The 16,711-nt window shown below is 50.9% G+C and overlaps 2 protein-coding genes across 5 annotated transcripts in view; one reads left to right on the plus strand and one right to left on the minus strand.

Annotated features, from left to right (window-relative positions):
* TUBB (tubulin, beta class I) overlaps positions 1-1,083 on the minus strand; it is a 3,741-nt gene extending 2,658 nt beyond the window's left edge. Inside the window, exon 1 of the mRNA XM_004695362.2 lies at positions 714-1,083. Coding sequence (XP_004695419.1) covers positions 714-770 — 57 coding nt within the window. The 5' untranslated portion in view covers positions 771-1,083. The remainder of the gene's footprint in view (positions 1-713) is intronic.
* A 2,046-nt stretch (positions 1,084-3,129) lies between these two features.
* Positions 3,130-16,365, plus strand: MDC1 (mediator of DNA-damage checkpoint 1). 4 transcript variants are annotated; one of them, XM_012734607.1, is made up of 15 exons: positions 3,130-3,187; positions 5,127-5,265; positions 5,776-6,156; positions 6,238-6,313; positions 6,892-8,264; positions 8,706-8,771; positions 8,918-9,010; positions 9,811-9,987; positions 10,611-10,654; positions 11,093-13,729; positions 13,803-13,919; positions 14,028-14,210; positions 14,440-14,565; positions 14,676-14,786; positions 15,633-16,365. In XM_012734607.1, exons 2-15 carry the CDS (start codon positions 5,130-5,132, stop codon positions 15,798-15,800), a joined length of 5,688 nt encoding a protein of 1,895 aa, XP_012590061.1. In that variant the 5' UTR covers positions 3,130-3,187; positions 5,127-5,129; the 3' UTR covers positions 15,801-16,365. The 4 variants fall into 4 exon arrangements, with proteins under 4 accessions (XP_012590061.1, XP_012590060.1, XP_012590062.1 ...); XM_012734606.1 differs by lacking the exon at positions 3,130-3,187 and adding an exon at positions 3,286-3,348; XM_012734608.1 differs by lacking the exon at positions 3,130-3,187 and adding an exon at positions 3,286-3,348 and having other exon boundaries at positions 8,921-9,010.
* Positions 16,366-16,711: the final 346 nt, after the last annotated feature.

Here is a 16,711-nt window from a genome sequence, read left to right on the forward strand (position 1 = left end):
AAAAAAAAAAAAAAAAAATTAAAAAAAAGGCTTGGCCTCGGAACTTCATTCCCTTGTTAGCTTGCTTTACCTTACCACTTAACCTCGAGGTTGCCTTTAAAGACCCCCTTTTAGCCTCCATATCTGCTCAACCCCTCAAAGGGGAAATTAAATTAGCAAAATTAATACAGCATATTATTACCCTTCCACCCACGAAAACTGCGGGTCCACACCTCGGGAATCGATCTTTTTGTGCAAGGCAGTGGGCAGTGCAGCCCACCCTGGCGCATCGCGCCCCCATATTTGGATCCCGCCTTTCTGCAGCTGCGGGTCCAGCCTCGCCCCTTCCCCCTACGAAACCTCGCCAAGGGAAACGCACAAGGGAAGAACCGCCTCGCTTTGTTTCGAGCCGCTTGCGCATCTCCCTGCCAGAACGATTTTTGCACCGTTAGGAGATCCCCTTTAAGTGAAACCTTATAGAATCTCGGTCTCCCCCCACATACCCAACCTGAAGGATACTGGTAATCGCTTCCCCAAAATGAGCCAGCAAGAAAAATAATCCCCTATTTTTCAAAAAGCACCTAACGATAATTGGGCATTATACATATATTACATTTTGGGGGCAAACCTAGATTAGAGATGGGCAGTGCAATGTCCCCCAACCATCCTTTATCATTTACCCGATTACTCCTTCTCAAAAGAAACAGACAAAAGAAGGGGTTTACAATCCTTACCTTGGCACCGATCTGGTTGCCACACTGACCGGCCTGGATGTGCACGATTTCCCTCATGGTTCAAAATTTACTTTAATTTTTGTGCTCGCCTCGAAGTGTGTACGGGGCAAGAGAATGCTATGTAGGTTTTTTTTCTCTGCTGCTGGTTGCAGTCAGGAAGGCTGGGACCCCGGAGGCTAGAGCAGCGAGGTCCGAACGCGGCGGCAGGAAGGTTCTGAGAGGGAGAAAGGAGAGGGGAGGGCGCGAGAGGAGGAGGGCAGGGCGGGGCGCGCGTGCGCGGGGCGGGGAGGCGGGAGAAAGCGCCTCGCGCCGCGGTGGGAAGACAAAGCCTCGGCGAGGCAGGTCCTGATTAGTCGGCGCCCGCCCTGTATTACTCGGCCATTGGTTTCTGTCCCGGGCGACAGTCGCAGTTCTCTCTGGGAGTTGTAGTCCTCTATTGTTGTCCACGCTGCAAAATGAAGGGATGAATGGGTGGGTACAGGTTTTTTGGTTTTGTGTTTTTTATGAAAATTTACCATGCTCGAGATATCTTTTCTCTGTGCCCCAGCTTTTGTACGAAAAATGATTCGTTTTCGGGAACACAGGAATTGGGAATCTTGGGGTACCAGCCGTTAGAAAGAGGGGCACGCCCTGAGAACTCCCCGCAGCGGGAGCTGTCTGGGAAAGACTGGACTGCTTAGCTCAGCGAAAACCGGGAGAGATGTGGCACCCTGGCCAGCTATGTAACGGCTGGTCCTTTGGCGACCCCAAAGCATGAACTCCAGTAAGCTGCTGCTCCTCCAGATACCTCTGCGAGGAGAGGATTGCCCCCTGCTATTTCTTTGAGAGTTGTTCTCATGAAAATGTTTAGAAAGAGAAATTCACTGCAAAGCGTTTTCAGGACAGAGATGTAATGTCTGGAACATAAGGTGCTTCCCGCCCCAGCAAAAAAGTTGAATGGCTTAGAAAAACTAGTGTCTGCGGCTTGTGAAACTACACTTCTCCCTCCATGTAGATCTGGGCCTTAAAGCAGCACTGAAGATACCGCGCTTGCCAAATAAAACTGACGTGAGATCCCTGTAGAATTTCAGTCCTTCCGGCCTGCCTTTAAACACTTTGATGAGTCTAGTTTTTAATTCACCGAGTTCACTGACCCAATGGCTGACTACTGTAACCTTTCAAGCGACTCCTGGATTGAAATAAAGAAGTGGTTGATGTGAGAAAATTGAACGTATTAAAACGAGTGGCATGCTTCTTCTCAGGCATTAATCATTCGCTAGATACTAAGTATCCAACTACAAGAGAGGGATACAAAAGCATTAAGAATTTGCTTACAATTCTTGCAATTTAGTGAGTATTGTAACAGTGTGGTAAGCACTGTAACCGAGGACATGTGATAGCAAGGTCATAGTTAATCACACTGTATTCAACACACATTTCCAGTCACCTTCTAAAGGAACATAAATTGTCGGAGATCCCTCTACCAACCTAAAATGTTTCAGGCATTCGTAAAGTAGTAGTCGTATTGTAGCAGCGGAAAGAGTTCAGAATTTGGAGTGAAAAGATTTGTTCGGATTTGTCCCTATCTTATATGTAGGAACCTAGGCAAGTCATTTAATCTCGCAGAATTTAATTCCCTCTGTAAAATCTACAGCTGCCCACTTGATTACTGAGGAGGGGATGCAGTGAGATAACGAATGCAAAGGCACTCCCTAAATTAAACAATTGTGAAACCGTTTCTATTTTCTTCAGGTTTTGGTATAATGAAGTAAAATAACTTTATCCTTCCGCACCCGCCGAAAGACCACGGTCATCCTTTAATAGGGTTAGTAAAACAGTTATCCCTGTTCGTTTCACATCTCAAAATGTGCATCAGGGGTGTACTCTCAGGGAAGCAGTTACATGACTTGTACGGAACAGGCCAAATCAAAAGGACCTTCCATTACAATGAGTCCTCACCACACCTACAGGCTGTTCTCCAAACTGCAACCTCCAGCCACGACTGCAAACCGCAACCCAGTTTCATTTCTCCTGAGTCAGCGGCCACCATATCTGGGAGGACTAAAGGGCGCTCTGGCCCCACGAAAGGCTTAGGGCGTTGACTATGGTAAGCCACTCTATCCGTCATCGGCGCCAGACTCTATGGTCGCGGTTTGGAAACTGCGCGGGAAGTGGGCGGTGTGTGGTGAAGCGTCGTGGGTTGTCCCTTGGAGCTACCCAATGGGAATGCGTTGTTCTGAGCGCTTACTGCGCCCTCGGATTACCGCCTCACTTAACCGTTCTTAGACTCCCCGGAGGCACCGCCCCTTTGAGGTTTACGGGGCGGGGCTGGACAAGGGAGGGACTTTGCCTACCGGCGTATTGATCAATCAGCGTGCAGCAAAGCTGTGAGAGACAGAACCGGCAACCAATCGGCCTATAAGCTCCTCCCCACTCTGCACTCGCGCCGCCGATTGCGGCCGTTACTGGAGGCGTGCGGGGGGACTTAAAAGTAGGTGAGTTCTGGGGGACCTCGCCCACGTCTCCCGGGTGCCATCTTGGTTCTCCGGGAGGGCGGGAGGGGCGTGCCTTAGATGCGACTGGGCGGAGGAGATTTGGAAATTTGCAGCTCGGATTATAATACCGGCCCTTACTTGACTCTCCTCCCAGAGTTTAGGTATGAAGACACAGGGAGGCTCTGGGCTAGGTGCGACCCCCTGAGGTGGGGCTCAAAGATGGTTGCCTCCTGAATTGAAGCCAGGGGTCAGGGACCGCCCCTGAGCACTCCAGTCAAGGATGGAGCTGGTCCTGGCCGTAGGAGCGTCCTACTTTCCCAGCCTGTCTCCAGTTGCTCTCCGGGGCGGCCTCTGAGAGGAGGCTCGTGCTGTTCGGCTGCATCGCCTTTCGTTTGTTCTTTTCACCAGTAGACTCGGTGATGTGACACTCTGGAGGGCAGGGTGAATTTTATGTTCGGTTCATGAATGTATCCCAAATACTTCGAGCCGCATGCACCGTAACTACCTGTGAATCGCAGTGATGGATTTCAGGGGAAATTAGAGTTCTGCTGGTCTGCGGGGGGAGGGGGGCGGGTCTGGGGGGGGGCGGGGGCAGAAACGAAAATGATGATTACGGTGTGATAAGTGTCAGGATAGGGCCGAGGCCACTGACCACTGTGGAACACGTGGACACACCGGAAGCGGGAAAGACTCCAGGGAAGGCTTTGCGGAGGAAGTGACGTTTGAACAGAATGTAAAGGTTGGGTGGGAGTTGGAGCAGAAAACTAGAAGCCAAGCTCCAAGGAGATGTTCTAAGGAATGCAAGTGTGGGGGACAACAGGGGCAATATGTTCAGAGATCTCGAAAATCCATGTCGCTGAGCCATAGGCTTGAGGGAAGGGGTACTTATATTGTAGAACATGAGATTTCAATCAGGGGTCTTGCCAGGGGGTCTAGGCATGAACGATCAGAATATTAGACAGGAGAAATACCTGGGTGATTTGGGGCAATTTCCTTAACCTATCTTTGTGGCAGCTTCTTTATCTGAGAAATGGGAGACAATAATAGTACTTTATTTTGTTCTTGAGACAATTAGATGAGTCACGCTTGGCTCAACAACCCTCAAACCTCTCTATATATTGGCTGTTACAGTTTTTTCCAATTTTCTTTATGATCTAGAAAAGTATAAAAGCATGGAGTTGGCAGCCAGAGCCACTTTTGTTCCTTTCCTTTCCACTTAACCCTCTGTTCTACCCAACAGTTTTTGCCTTAATGTCCTATTACCAACTTCAGAGGCTACTATGCTTGACACATAGGTGATGCTTTGCAAAAGCTAGCTCCCTTTGAAATGGTGTGGGTTGCAACCCAGTGGTGGAGAGGGAAATCAAATTAGTGGGTTGCAAATTGGCATCTAAAAAATAAAGAATGGGGTCTCCCTAGTGGTGCAGGGTTTGAAGTCTCAGCTTCATCAAATGATCACCAGCCACAGGGGCATGAGTTCAATCCCCAGGCAGGGAGCTGACCCACACAGCACAGTAGCCCTCTCCTGTCTCACCCGCTGCTCCCCTCAGCAGTGTATTTCACTGGTTCTGCTTGTTCTGCTCCCCACTCTGTCTCTGGTGAATCCTCTCACTCTTCACACCTCTGGCCTACACCCAGTTCGTGTTTTCTAAATAAATAAAAATAAATTTTTTTTAAATAATAAGAGAAGGGGGAAAGTAGAATGAAAACAGTAAGGCTAAGCATTGTTTCAGAATGTTTGTAAATAAGCACATGAGTTTGTATGTAGTTGTATACTGGGGACCTTATAATATTTCTTCAGAAGGATAAACAGAACGGTTGGCAGAGAGAGGGGGCATTAATCTTCATAACTCTAGATTTACTCTGGTTTATCAGTTTCCTCTCTTGAGGCTCTGTGTGTGAACCTATGACTAATGATGATAATGTGTTTCCTTCCCAGACCATGGAGGCTACGCAGGTTATTAACTGGGAGGATGACGAAGAGGATGAGGCAGAGGAACCCAGTGAACCGTTGGGGTATAACTTGGAGCCGCTAGGGCGACTGCGTATCTTCAGTGGTGTCCATGGACCAGAAAAAGGTTGGATTATTGGGAACTGAAACACTATTATAGATTTCTTATTTTTGTGGGGAGACAGTTGGAGGAGTGCAAGAAGCTTTATATGTTTCAAGGAAATCTAAAAATGTTTCCTGCTGGGAACGGAGAATCAGGTGACTCCACACCCCTATCTTGGTAGACCAAAACTGAAGAGATTCAGATAAAAATTGATCTAGAAATGGATGGGGGTGGTGGTTGAACAACAGTGTGAATGAATGTAGTGCCACTGAATTGTGTGCATAAAAATGATTAAAATGGAAAGCTTAATGTATACTTTACCACAATAAATAAAACCCAGTGTCAATGGGTAGGGTATATACTTTGAATAATAATGCATTGCATATTCTTCAATATCTAGATGTCCTAAAGAGTCTTATTTTTCTAATTCATGTGGAGCTCGTGGGTGACAAGGCGGTATTTAGCAGGAACAATTTCCTAATAGCAGGTCAGGCCACTCTGGCCATGGAAACGCTCTACCTCTCTCGTCCTTAGATTTCCCACTATACCTCGGGAAGAACGTGGTGGGCCGGATGCCTGATTGCTCTGTGGCCCTGCCCTTTCCATCCATCTCCAAACAACATGCGGTGATTGAAATCTTCGCCTGGGACAAGGCACCTGTTCTCCAGGATTGTGGGAGCCTCAATGGTACTCAAATCCTGAGGCCCCCTAAAGTCCTGAGCCCAGGGATGAGTCATCGTCTGAGGAACCAGGAGTTGATTCTCTTTGGTGACTTGCCCTGTCAGTATTATCGGCGGGATGTCTCCCTGCCCTTTGTCTCCCGCGGCCCTCTAACTGTAGAGGAGACACCCAGGGTTCAGGGAGGAACTCAATCTCGGGGGCTCCTGTTGGCTGAGGACTCCGAAGAGGAAGTAGGTAGGTGTATGTGTTGCGAGGGAGGTGAGGAGAGGGCCTGGTAAAGGTAAGACTGTCAGCTTGCTTTTCTACTCTTGACAGATTCTCTTGCTGAAAGGTGTGTGGAGAAAGAACCAAGCACCACATCCTCCACTTTGGCAACAGTAGTCCCGGAGAGGTGAGGGCCCAAGGGCAGACACCTGTGCCTTCAAAGGAAGCAGAGTCAGGGGCAGAAGGATCTATCTCTAGAGAGATAGTTATTCTCATAAGCAGAGACCAGGGGACTACACACACTCTCACTCAGCTGGATTTCTGTTGTGTACCTCTGATGGGCCAAGTAATACTAATTACTAGAGATTGAAAAATAGATCATGGGCCTCCCTGGTGACACAACGCATTAAAGCACAGCACTGTGAAGCAGCTGTAGCCTCTGCAGCAGGAGTTCTATCCCTGGCCAGGGAGCTGACCCACGTGGTGTGGCAGATGACTCCTGACCCCTCAGCAGTGCATTTCTGTACATCTGCCTGTTCTCCTCACTGTCTCTGTGAATCCTCTCACCCCCATGCCCCCTGCTCTGGTACCTGGCATGTACTCCTGTTCTGTAAGCATAAATGAGTAAGTCTTTTTTAAAAAACAGGAAGAAAGGAAGGAAAGAAAACAGATCATACCTGTGTCTGTTCTCAGGGAGCTCACAAATGAATGGGGGTATCTCTGCTTGGGAAATAGATTCATTAGACTTTTCTTTTTCCCTCACAGTGATGAAGAGGGGTCTTCACCTGTTCAGGATGACCCTGGACCACCCTTTGCCTTCAACTTGGACAGTGACACTGATGAAGAAGCAAACCAGCCACCAGCAGCAAGGGAGGCCTCCTCAACTACAGAGACAGAACAGCCTAACGCTGAAGGAGGCACAACTGAAGGTCAATTGGGAAAGGGACAATATTCAGTGAAGGACAGGGGGAATGGCACAGAAGTTGAGGGGGGTACAGGAACTGGGGTGGTTCCAGTTGGGGTGAAAGTGGAGAGGAGCCAACCTGCAGGGGAAGACAGCGACACAGATGTGGAAGGTGAGAGCACGTCCAACAGAGGAGCAGTGAAGGTGCATTTAGAAGTGACCGAGCCTCGTGGCCTCATAGACAGTGATACAGATGTGGAAGAAGGCGGGGTCTCCGTGATCCCAGCTGTAGTTCCTATGAAGAAGAGGCAGTTCTTCCGTGGAGTTAGTACAGAGAGTCCTGGGGCACGTGTGCAGGAGGACCCCGCTAGTAGTGACACAGATGTGGAGGAGGGTGACAGCCGGGTGACGGTCCCTTTGGGGAGGAGCCGAGCTTCCGTTGTGATCGATAGCAATACCGAGGACGAGGACGAGGTCTCTGCAGCACTCACTTTGGCATGTCTGAAAGAGAGTCACGCCACTACCTGGAAACGAAATCCAGAAGTCGAAGGGCACAGGGCCCAGCCAGGGTTCCTGAAGCAAAGCCAAACCTCCGCTGAGAGAGACAGTGAGACAGACGTGGAGGAAGAGGGGGTCTCAGGGAAAAAGAGAGAATGTGTCCCTAAGGGTCATACAGACAGGCCGCACTCAGGAAAGAGCCAGCCACCTCTCGGAGACAATGATGTGGAGATAGAGGAAGAGAACAGCTCGCCTGCGGTCCACCTGGAGGGCAGCCGGGCCTCTGCTACGGTGGCCGTCAACAGCCAAGTGGGGGCGAAGCATCAGGTGCATGTGGCATGGGCAAGTAAAGTAGATGTGGAAGCAGAAGGGAGCCCAGCCAAGCTGCCTGTGCCGCGTCTAAATGAGACCCGGCCTCCTCCCACTGCAGACTGTGAAGCAGAGGCAGAAGAGGGCACATCCTTAGCGTTCTCTGTGGTGGCAGGTGTCAGAAGGCGCCAGCTGCCAGCACAGGGCATGCCGGAACAGGCTGCAGCCTTCCTGGAGTGGGGGAGGTCGCCTGTGGCACAAGAGAAGCAAAACCTTCCTGGCTCCAAGGAAAACCTAACAGGTCTGGTGGGCACGGGCACCCCAGGGGCACCCACCCAGCCACAGAGAGAGGGAACACAGACCCACACAGGACAGGAGAGCGCACTACATGTGCCCTGGACCAAGGACGCAGGAGTTAGCCATGATGGTAAGTGCTCATCTTGCTTTCTCCTTGGCCACTAATGGAAACACTGCCCTAGGGTCGCTCAGGACATTTGAGCTGCTTTAACAAAAGACCACATGCAAGGTGACTTGTGAAAAACATTTATTTCTCACAGCCCTGGAGGCTGGGCAGTCCAGATCAGGCACCAACAGCTTCCATGTTGAGGCGCACGTCCTTGTCTTCTCGCCTGGGCTGCTTCTCTTGGCAGTAGCGCGCTTTCTGCGGTCTCTCGTAAGGGCACAGATTTCACCCCTGAGGCTCCTCCCTCCCAGATGCCCCTACCTTCTCGCATCATCACTCGGGAAGATGAGAACACTCAGTGCTTGCTTTATATAGGGGATGAGGGTGGGGAGAAACAGTGGAGGAAAAGGAAGGACTTACAGGTCAGGTGTGCTCTATCATCCACCCTGTACTCCTCCCCACCAGATTCTGAAGAGCTGGACTTGCAGGCCACACAGTGCTTTGTGAAGAGAGAGAGTCACAGCCTGGAAGGTGAGAACATTGTGTTGTGTGAACACCTGTACCAGTGAAGCCGGGGAGTCCGCTGGCGGTCCTTAGGGTGTGAGAGCTGGCTCGGGCAGGGCCTGGGCCGTGGAGGCCTATGGGAGACTGCGCTTAGTCAGTCCTTCCCTGTGCAGCAGTCCAGAGCATGGAGGATGAACCCACCCAGGCCTTTGTGTTTAGCCAACCCCAGGAGCCCGGCCCTTCTCACGGCAGCTTCCAGACCCCAGGTATGAAGACCTCCTCTTACCCCTAACTTGGGGTCCCTGTTTTCTCTCTCTATGTGATTCTGTCATATTGTTTGACTATTTTGCTGATATCTTTCTGTCTCATCAGAAAAATACTAAGTGACACCCATAGAGCAACTAGTCTAGCTTCATTTTGTTTTTAATTTATGCATGCAAGAACTGGGGTACAGGCCAGAGGTGCAGGGGCGGTGAGAGGATTCACCAGAGACACAATGGGGAGCTGAACAGGAGGATCTGCTGAGATACACTGCTGCGGGGAGCAGTGGGTGGGTCAGGAGAGGTCTGCTGCGCCATGTGGTCAGCTCCCTGGCCAGGATAGAACTCATGTCGCAGTGGCTGCCCATAGCTTGATAGTGCTGACACTTAATACTTGTCCACCAGGTAGGCCCCTAGCTGCTGCTGCTGCTGCTGCTGCTTTTTTTTTTTTTTTTTTTTTAATGACCAGCTTTATTTTTTTAAGAAGTTGCTGTGAGAGCTTTTATATGAAGGTATAGTCTAATTTTTTGATACAATGTTATATTCTCTTATTCACAACTTTACTTTAATAGCTAATCTGGTTTATTATCCATTTGTTTATCTTAATCATCTCTCAACCTGTTATCTCTTCTGCCTCTCTTTCTGACTCTGCTGCCAGGTGCCTAGTCTAATTTTTTGATACAATGTTATATTCTCTTATTCACAACTTTACTTTAATAGCTAATCTGGTTTATTATCCATTTGTTTATCTTAATCATCTCTCAACCTGTTATCTCTTCTGCCTCTCTTTCTGACTCTGCTGCCAGGTGCCTTGGATGAGCCATGGGAGGTGTTGGCCACACAGCCGTTCTGTCCAACAGAGTCTGAGGCCTCTGAGACCCAGCCCATTGCTGCCTACCTTGAGGCCCACGGACCTTGTGACAGTTCACCGCAGGGCCAACATCCAAAGAGCCCAGTTCACACACAGCCATTGGGGATTCAAGGTAAAGGGATGCAGACTGTGGATTTGGGTACACCAGGAGCAACAGCAGAGTGGGTGATCCCGGAGAGAGCCATGGAGAGGGAAACAAGAAACCATCCCAGAAGGAAAGAGGAACTGTGGGCAAGGAAGGACATCGCTAGGGCGATGTAGGACAGAGAGCAAAGGCAGACACTCACTAGCGAATCTTAGAGAAAAGGGTCTAACAGAAAGATGGAAAATGCAAATACTAAAGGGATGTGGAGAGTTGAAGTAGAGATTGAGATAGAAAAAGTCAGTCTTTTGCTAGAGAACTATTTGTGAGAGAAGTAGAGGGCAGAGTACCAGAGAGAGGGCAGCCCCAGGTGATCATGTCAGAGTGCCTAAGTGATGCCAGAGAGAGCCGGAGAGGGGAGGCAGAGAGGGAGGCAGGACCTGGAGAGCCCGGGACTTCGGGAACTTGCTTCAACCCCAGTAACTTCTGGGACCAGTCAGGTGGAGGCAGGGAAACCCCAGGGAGCCCCAGAAGGCCACAGAGAGGCAAGGGCAGGGAGGGGGTGACCCAAGGTGTTACACAGCCTCATGATAATCAGCTCCCAAGTAACAGACTACTCGGGGCTCAGCCATATTGTTTTGCTTTCTGTGTAGGCCACCGGCGTTGCAAGCTGCCACCCACTGAGAAGGCTTCCAGGGTGAGCTCTTCCTCCCCTGCCTGCCCTCTAGTTCTTCTCGGCATCCACACCACTGTTTTCCCTAGCCTTCCTTTCATCTCCTTATGCATAGTCTCACTTTTTTTTCCATTTCCATCACTCCTTACCTGACTTTTATCTTTCAACCCTCAGCAGCTATTATTTTGTTTCCCAAGTTCTGTCCCTCTACCTAACTCAGAAAGTCCCTTTCTGCTTTCTGCAGCCACCCTCCTTATTACCATCATCCATTAGCGGAGAGCACTAAACTGGTATTATGAGTGGAGGTCCATGGGACAGAACTGCTTCAGCCCTGGAGGTTCCCAGCCTAGTGGAGGGACTGACAGGAATGCCAGTGAGCACACGTGACCCATTGACAAGTGTCAGAACAGTGTCCATCTTCCCCTCTCTGCCGCTTCCTTACCTGCATCTGTTTCTCCCCAGGGTAATCAGGAATCCCCAGATGTTTGTCTGCCTCCTGCAGTGCCTGAAGCCACAGTGTCACTCCAAAGCCAAAAATATCCTGGGCCTCAACCCCTCTTTCCTCCTTCTCCATCTTCCTTAGAACTGCCCACTCCCAGGAGCAGGCGAAATGAGAGTCAGGTAGCTCCAGAGACTCCCTTGCCCTCAGAGCCGGAGCCATACCATCCAGAGCCCAGAGTAACGCGCCAGGGGTCTTCCAGGAGGACTCCCACTGCAGTTTCTTCTCTTGTCCTTGAACCCCACTTTATCGCCTCCACAGACCAGCCCATCAGGTTTGAACCCCCAGCTTGGGTCTCTCAGATGAGGACTCGTAGATCTTCTGTAACAACTCATGAGCCAGTTTCCCCCACAGAACCCCAGCCCCAGCCTCCTGCTTCCAAAGACCAGCCTGCCACACCCAAACTCAATTCTCAGACCACTCGGGGCAGGAGACATATGTCCTCTGTCAAGATCCCTGAACTGGGTATCCCCATAGCCCCCAAACACCAGTCTTCCACCTCCACAGACCAACATGTCACCCCTGAGCCCACACCTCAGGCCACTCGAGGCAGGACACATAGGTCCTCCCTAAAGACCCCTGAACCAGGAATCCCCACAGGCCCTGAGCTCCGGTCTTCCACCCCCACAGACCAGACTGTTACCCTGGAGCCCACATCTCGGGCCACTCGGAGCAGGACACATAGGTCCTCTGTCAAGACCCCTGAACCAAGTGTTCCCACAGCCTCTGAGCTACAAGCTTCCACCCCCACAGATAACCAGCCTGTCACCCCTGAATCCACATCTCGTGCCACTCGGGGCAGGGCACACAGTTCCTCTCTGAAGACCCCTGAACCAGGTGTCCCTACAGGCCCTGAGCTCCAGTCTTCCTCCCCCACAGACCAGACCATTACCCCAGAACCCACATCTCAAACCATTAGGGGCAGGGCACATAGGTCCTCTGTCAAGACCCCTGAACCAGGTGTCTCCACAGACCCTGAGCCCCAACCTTCCACTTCCAAAGACCAACCTGTCACCCCTAACCCCCCATCTCTGAGCACTCGGAGCAGGACACATAGGTCCTCTGTCAAGACCCCTGAGCCAGGGGTCCCCACAGCTCCTGAGCTTCAGCCTTCCACCCCCACAGATGACCCAGTTACCTCTGAACCCACACCTCGGGCCACTGGGAGTAGGACACATAGGTCCTCTGTTAAGACCCCTGAGCCATGTGTCTCCAAAGCCCCTGATCTCCAGCCTTCTACCACCACAGACCAGACTGTTACCCCAGAGCCCACATCTCGGGCCACTCGGAGCAGGAGACAAAGGTCCTCTCTCAAGACCCCTGAACCAGGTGTGCCCGCAGCTCCTGAGTTCCAGCCTTCCACCCCCACTGACCAGCCTGTCATCCCAGAGCCCACATCTCAGAGCTCTCGGAGCAGGGCACACAGGGCCTTTCTGAAGACCCCTGAGCCAGGAGTCCCCACAGGCCCTGAGCTCCAGCCTTCCACCCCCAAGGACCAGACTATTACCCCAGAGCCCACATCTCGGGCCACTCGGAGCAGGACACATAGGTCCTCTGTCAAGACTCCTGAATCAATTGTTCCCACAGACCCTGAGCCCCAACCTTCTGCTTCCAAAGACCAGCCTGTCACCCCTGAACCCACATCCCGGAGCACTCGGGGCAGGGCACATAGATCCTCTGTCAAGACCCTTGAGCCAGGTATCTCCAAAGCCCCTCATCTCCAGCCTTCCACCACTACAGACCAGCCTATCACCCCTGAATCCACATCTCATGCCACTCGGGGCAGAGCACATAGGTCCTCTCTCAAGACCTCTGAACTAGGGGTCCCCACAGGTTCTGAGCTCCAGCCTTCCACCCCCACAGATCATCCTGTCACCCCTGAACCCACATCTCGGGCCACTAAAGGCAAGACACATAAATCTGTCAAAACCCCCAAACCAGTTAGTCCCACAACCCCTGAGACTGCTCAGGGAAGAACTCATAGGCCCTCTGTAAAGATCCACCAACCTGCTGTACCCACATCTTCTGATCTTGAACCTCCTGTCACGACAGACCAGCCCATCTCTCCCAAGGCCAAGGATCAGAGTCAGAGCAGGGCACTAAGATCTACAGTAAATGCTGCTCCCATTCCTGAAGTCCAGTCTCCTGTCCCCACAGAGCAGCCTATTCCCCCTGAATCCATCCCTCAACCCAACGGCAGCAGGAAGCCAAGGACCACTAGAAAACATGGGTCCCTCACAGTTTCCTATGTCCCTGAACCCTGCCCTGCAACCCCTGAACCTAACTGCCAGTCCTCAAGGAACCAAAGACAGGGCGCTGTGAGAGCCTCTGAATCCTTTAGGACTACCTCTGAGCCTGCCTCTGCCCAGCCTCCGAAGCCATGCACACAGGCTCCCCAGATCGAAAAGGCAGAGGGAGCAGTTAGCTCTGGGCTCACCCTAGAGAACCATCCCGAGGCCTCTCAAAGCTGCAAGAGGCCTTTAGCTACCACAGACTCTCCCCCACCTCAAAAACGACTCCAAAGAGGGGAAGTCCCGCAGAAGACGTCTTTCTTCAAGGAAGAGAAAGAAGATGTTGCAGAGAGGCCAGTGAAGGATGAGGTAAGGAAAGGATTAGGGGTACAAAAGGGCCTAGGTGCTCAGAAATGCCCACCATGGGCTTTCTCAATTCCAGCATGTAGCGATTCCAGGACCAGTGAAGAGAAAGAGAGACCAAACTGAGGAACCCAAGGAAGTATCTAGCCGCAGCCTCCGACGGACCAAACCTAACCAAGAGTCCACAGCCCCCAAAGTAAGTGATGGGGGCGCGTGGCTTTGTGGAAGAAGGGGAAAACGGGGTTTTGGGCCATGCACTGGTGGCCCATGTGGCTGTGACGGCACGACCCCCCCCCCCCTCCAGGTGCTCTTCACAGGCGTGGTGGACGCGCGTGGTGAGCGGGCGGTGCTGACACTGGGGGGCAGTCTGGCCAGCTCCGTGACAGAGGCTTCCCATCTGGTGACTGATCGAATCCGCCGGACAGTCAAGTTCCTGTGTGCCCTGGGGAGGGGTATCCCCATCCTCTCCCTGGATTGGCTGCACCAGGTGAGAGGCCAGAAGGTGGTGGCAGACTGATTGAGACAGGGACCGGTGCTCTTGTAGGTGCCTTAGGTGACAGGATGGGCGGGAAGATAGGAGGAGATAGGACAGGAAACAAGGGAAGTTAGTAAGCAGGCGGCTTCATTCAGAGCCGGTTTCACAGGCACCCCACAAATGCCAGGCAGGAGAGCTGAGAGGTGGCTGGACTGAGCCTTGGTCCTATTCCTGTCCTTAGTCCCGCAAGGCCGGTTGCTTCTTGCCCCCGGATGAATATGTAGTGACTGATCCTGAACAGGAGAAGAACTTTGGCTTCAGTCTGCGGGAAGCCCTGCGCCGGGCTCGGGAACAAAGGCTGCTGGAGGTGAGGCTGGCTTGCATCCCTGGCCTCGGCCAGCCCTCCAGAGCTCCCCCAACTGTCCAGGCTCTCAGCCATGTGTACATCTGCTGCCTCCACCATTTGCTTCCTCTTAGGGCTATGAGATCCATGTCACCCCAGGAGTCCAGCCCCCCCCATCTCAGATGGGAGAGATAATCAGCTGCTGTGGAGGCACTGTCCTACCCAGCATGCCCCGGTTCTACAAGGTATGATGGCATGTTCAGAGGTAGCGCCGGCAGCTGCAGAGGTGGCTGCAGACCGTGGGTGTGTAGATGGGAGTATGGAGAGGCAGCCACGGTGGGTGGCGGAACGCCAGGAATGGGTGGGAATGGGGGAAGAGGTCTGCCCATTCAGAGTGGATTTACTTTATTTCATATGTTAATATTCACAAAAGGGAAAAGAAGGCAATGAACCTTCCTATACCAGTCACTCAGATTCAACAGATTAACCTAGGTTTTGCTACATGTGGTCTCTGCACTTCTTTCCCGTTCATTTTCTTTGCTGAAGTATTGTAAGCAGACATAGTTTTTCCTACATAAAGTATGCACCTCTAAGAAACAGGTGTATTTTCTTATACAATCACACTGCCACAAATCACCCTTAACAAAACTAGTAATAGTTTCATGATCATTTTTTCATACTTTAATAATCATTTCTCCCCAGCTCTCTGAAACTATCTTTATATCGTTCAAGATTCAGAGCCCATGTATTGCCACAAATGTTGCATCTCTACAATTCTCTTGATCCAGAGCACCCCGCCCAACCCATCCAGCTTTTGATTATGCCTTTGACTTTCTGCAGAAAGTAGGTCACTTGTTTCTTAGAATGTTCCACAGTCTGGATTTTTCTGTTTGTCCCCTCGTGTCATTTATCATCTTCTTCTATATGTCCTATACATTGTAGTTAATTTAAAAGCTTGAATAAGGTCAAGTTCAACTTCTCAGGCAAGAGTGCTGCGTGGACAGTGCGGGGCACCCCGGCTGTTAAGACTGCGTCATGGATCGGATCTGTTTGTCAGATTCTGACTTCTGTCTTTGCACGCCCTTGCCCAGCCTCGGCGAGTTGTGATCACATGCTCCCAGGACTTCCCTCGCTGCACCGTGCCCTGTCGCGTAGGGCTGCCGGTCGTCTCACCCGAGTTCCTGCTGACTGGAGTGCTGAGACAAGAAGCCACGCCGGGGAACTTCGTCCTCTCCGCTTCGGAAGTGTCATCCGCCTGAAGACCTCCTCCAAGCCCGTTGCCCTCCCAGACCAGTAAATAAAGTATCAGAAAATACTGGAAGAAATAACTTAGGGCTTTAGGAAGGACTGGGGTATACTGATCTTACTTGCATTGGAATACGAATGGGATCAAAAGGTTTATGGGTGAACAAAGATAAGGAAATTAGGAGCCACAGATTTTGATTAATGGCCATTTAACATTAACATGAGCCCCAGGCTCATGTTATATATGACTCTCATCGCTGAACTCGTGCTAAAGCTTGGTGGCACACACAGGAGCCTGCCTCCCGTTTGAAAACCATTTTTCTTCCTTGTTTCTTCTTACTCATCTGAAACATCATAGGGATGATTTTAGTATCGGGAACTTGAAGAGATGTTTGGGGTGAGTAGACTTGAGGATGGCCTTACAGAATGCTACTAAAATATTTCCCTCTCTCCTGGTTCTGTCTTATGAGAGCCTTGACTTTGAGCAAGTCTGTACTTTAATGGCTGCCTTTTCCAATATTTATAAAATAATTAGAGCTTATGTTTAGCTTCTGTGATAAAGTTTCACTCTGTGCCTTATGGTGTCGTGCATTTTTTAATGTAACATTTCTTAGAATTTTTGAAGTTGGTTGGGTCAAGATTATGGAGAAATTGGAACCCTTACACATTGCTGGTGGGGATGAGAAATGGTTCAGGCTGAGGTTAACCAAGTTTTTCAAACAATTCAACATAGTTTTTAACCATGTGACCCAGCAATTCCACTCTGGCTAAGAATTAAAGCAGGTCTTTAAAACAAGTACTGTATTCAGTGTTCACATCCAGTATTCATAATGGCCGAAAGATAGACAGCACACAAATGTCCATCAGTGGGCGGGTGGGTGTGGCCTACCGCGGGGTTAGCGTGGAGGAGAGGACACGCTGGCGA

This window comes from Condylura cristata, unplaced genomic scaffold (assembly GCF_000260355.1).
Source record: "Condylura cristata isolate star-nosed mole 26May11 unplaced genomic scaffold, ConCri1.0 scaffold00061, whole genome shotgun sequence".
Classification (NCBI taxonomy): domain Eukaryota; kingdom Metazoa; phylum Chordata; class Mammalia; order Eulipotyphla; family Talpidae; genus Condylura; species Condylura cristata.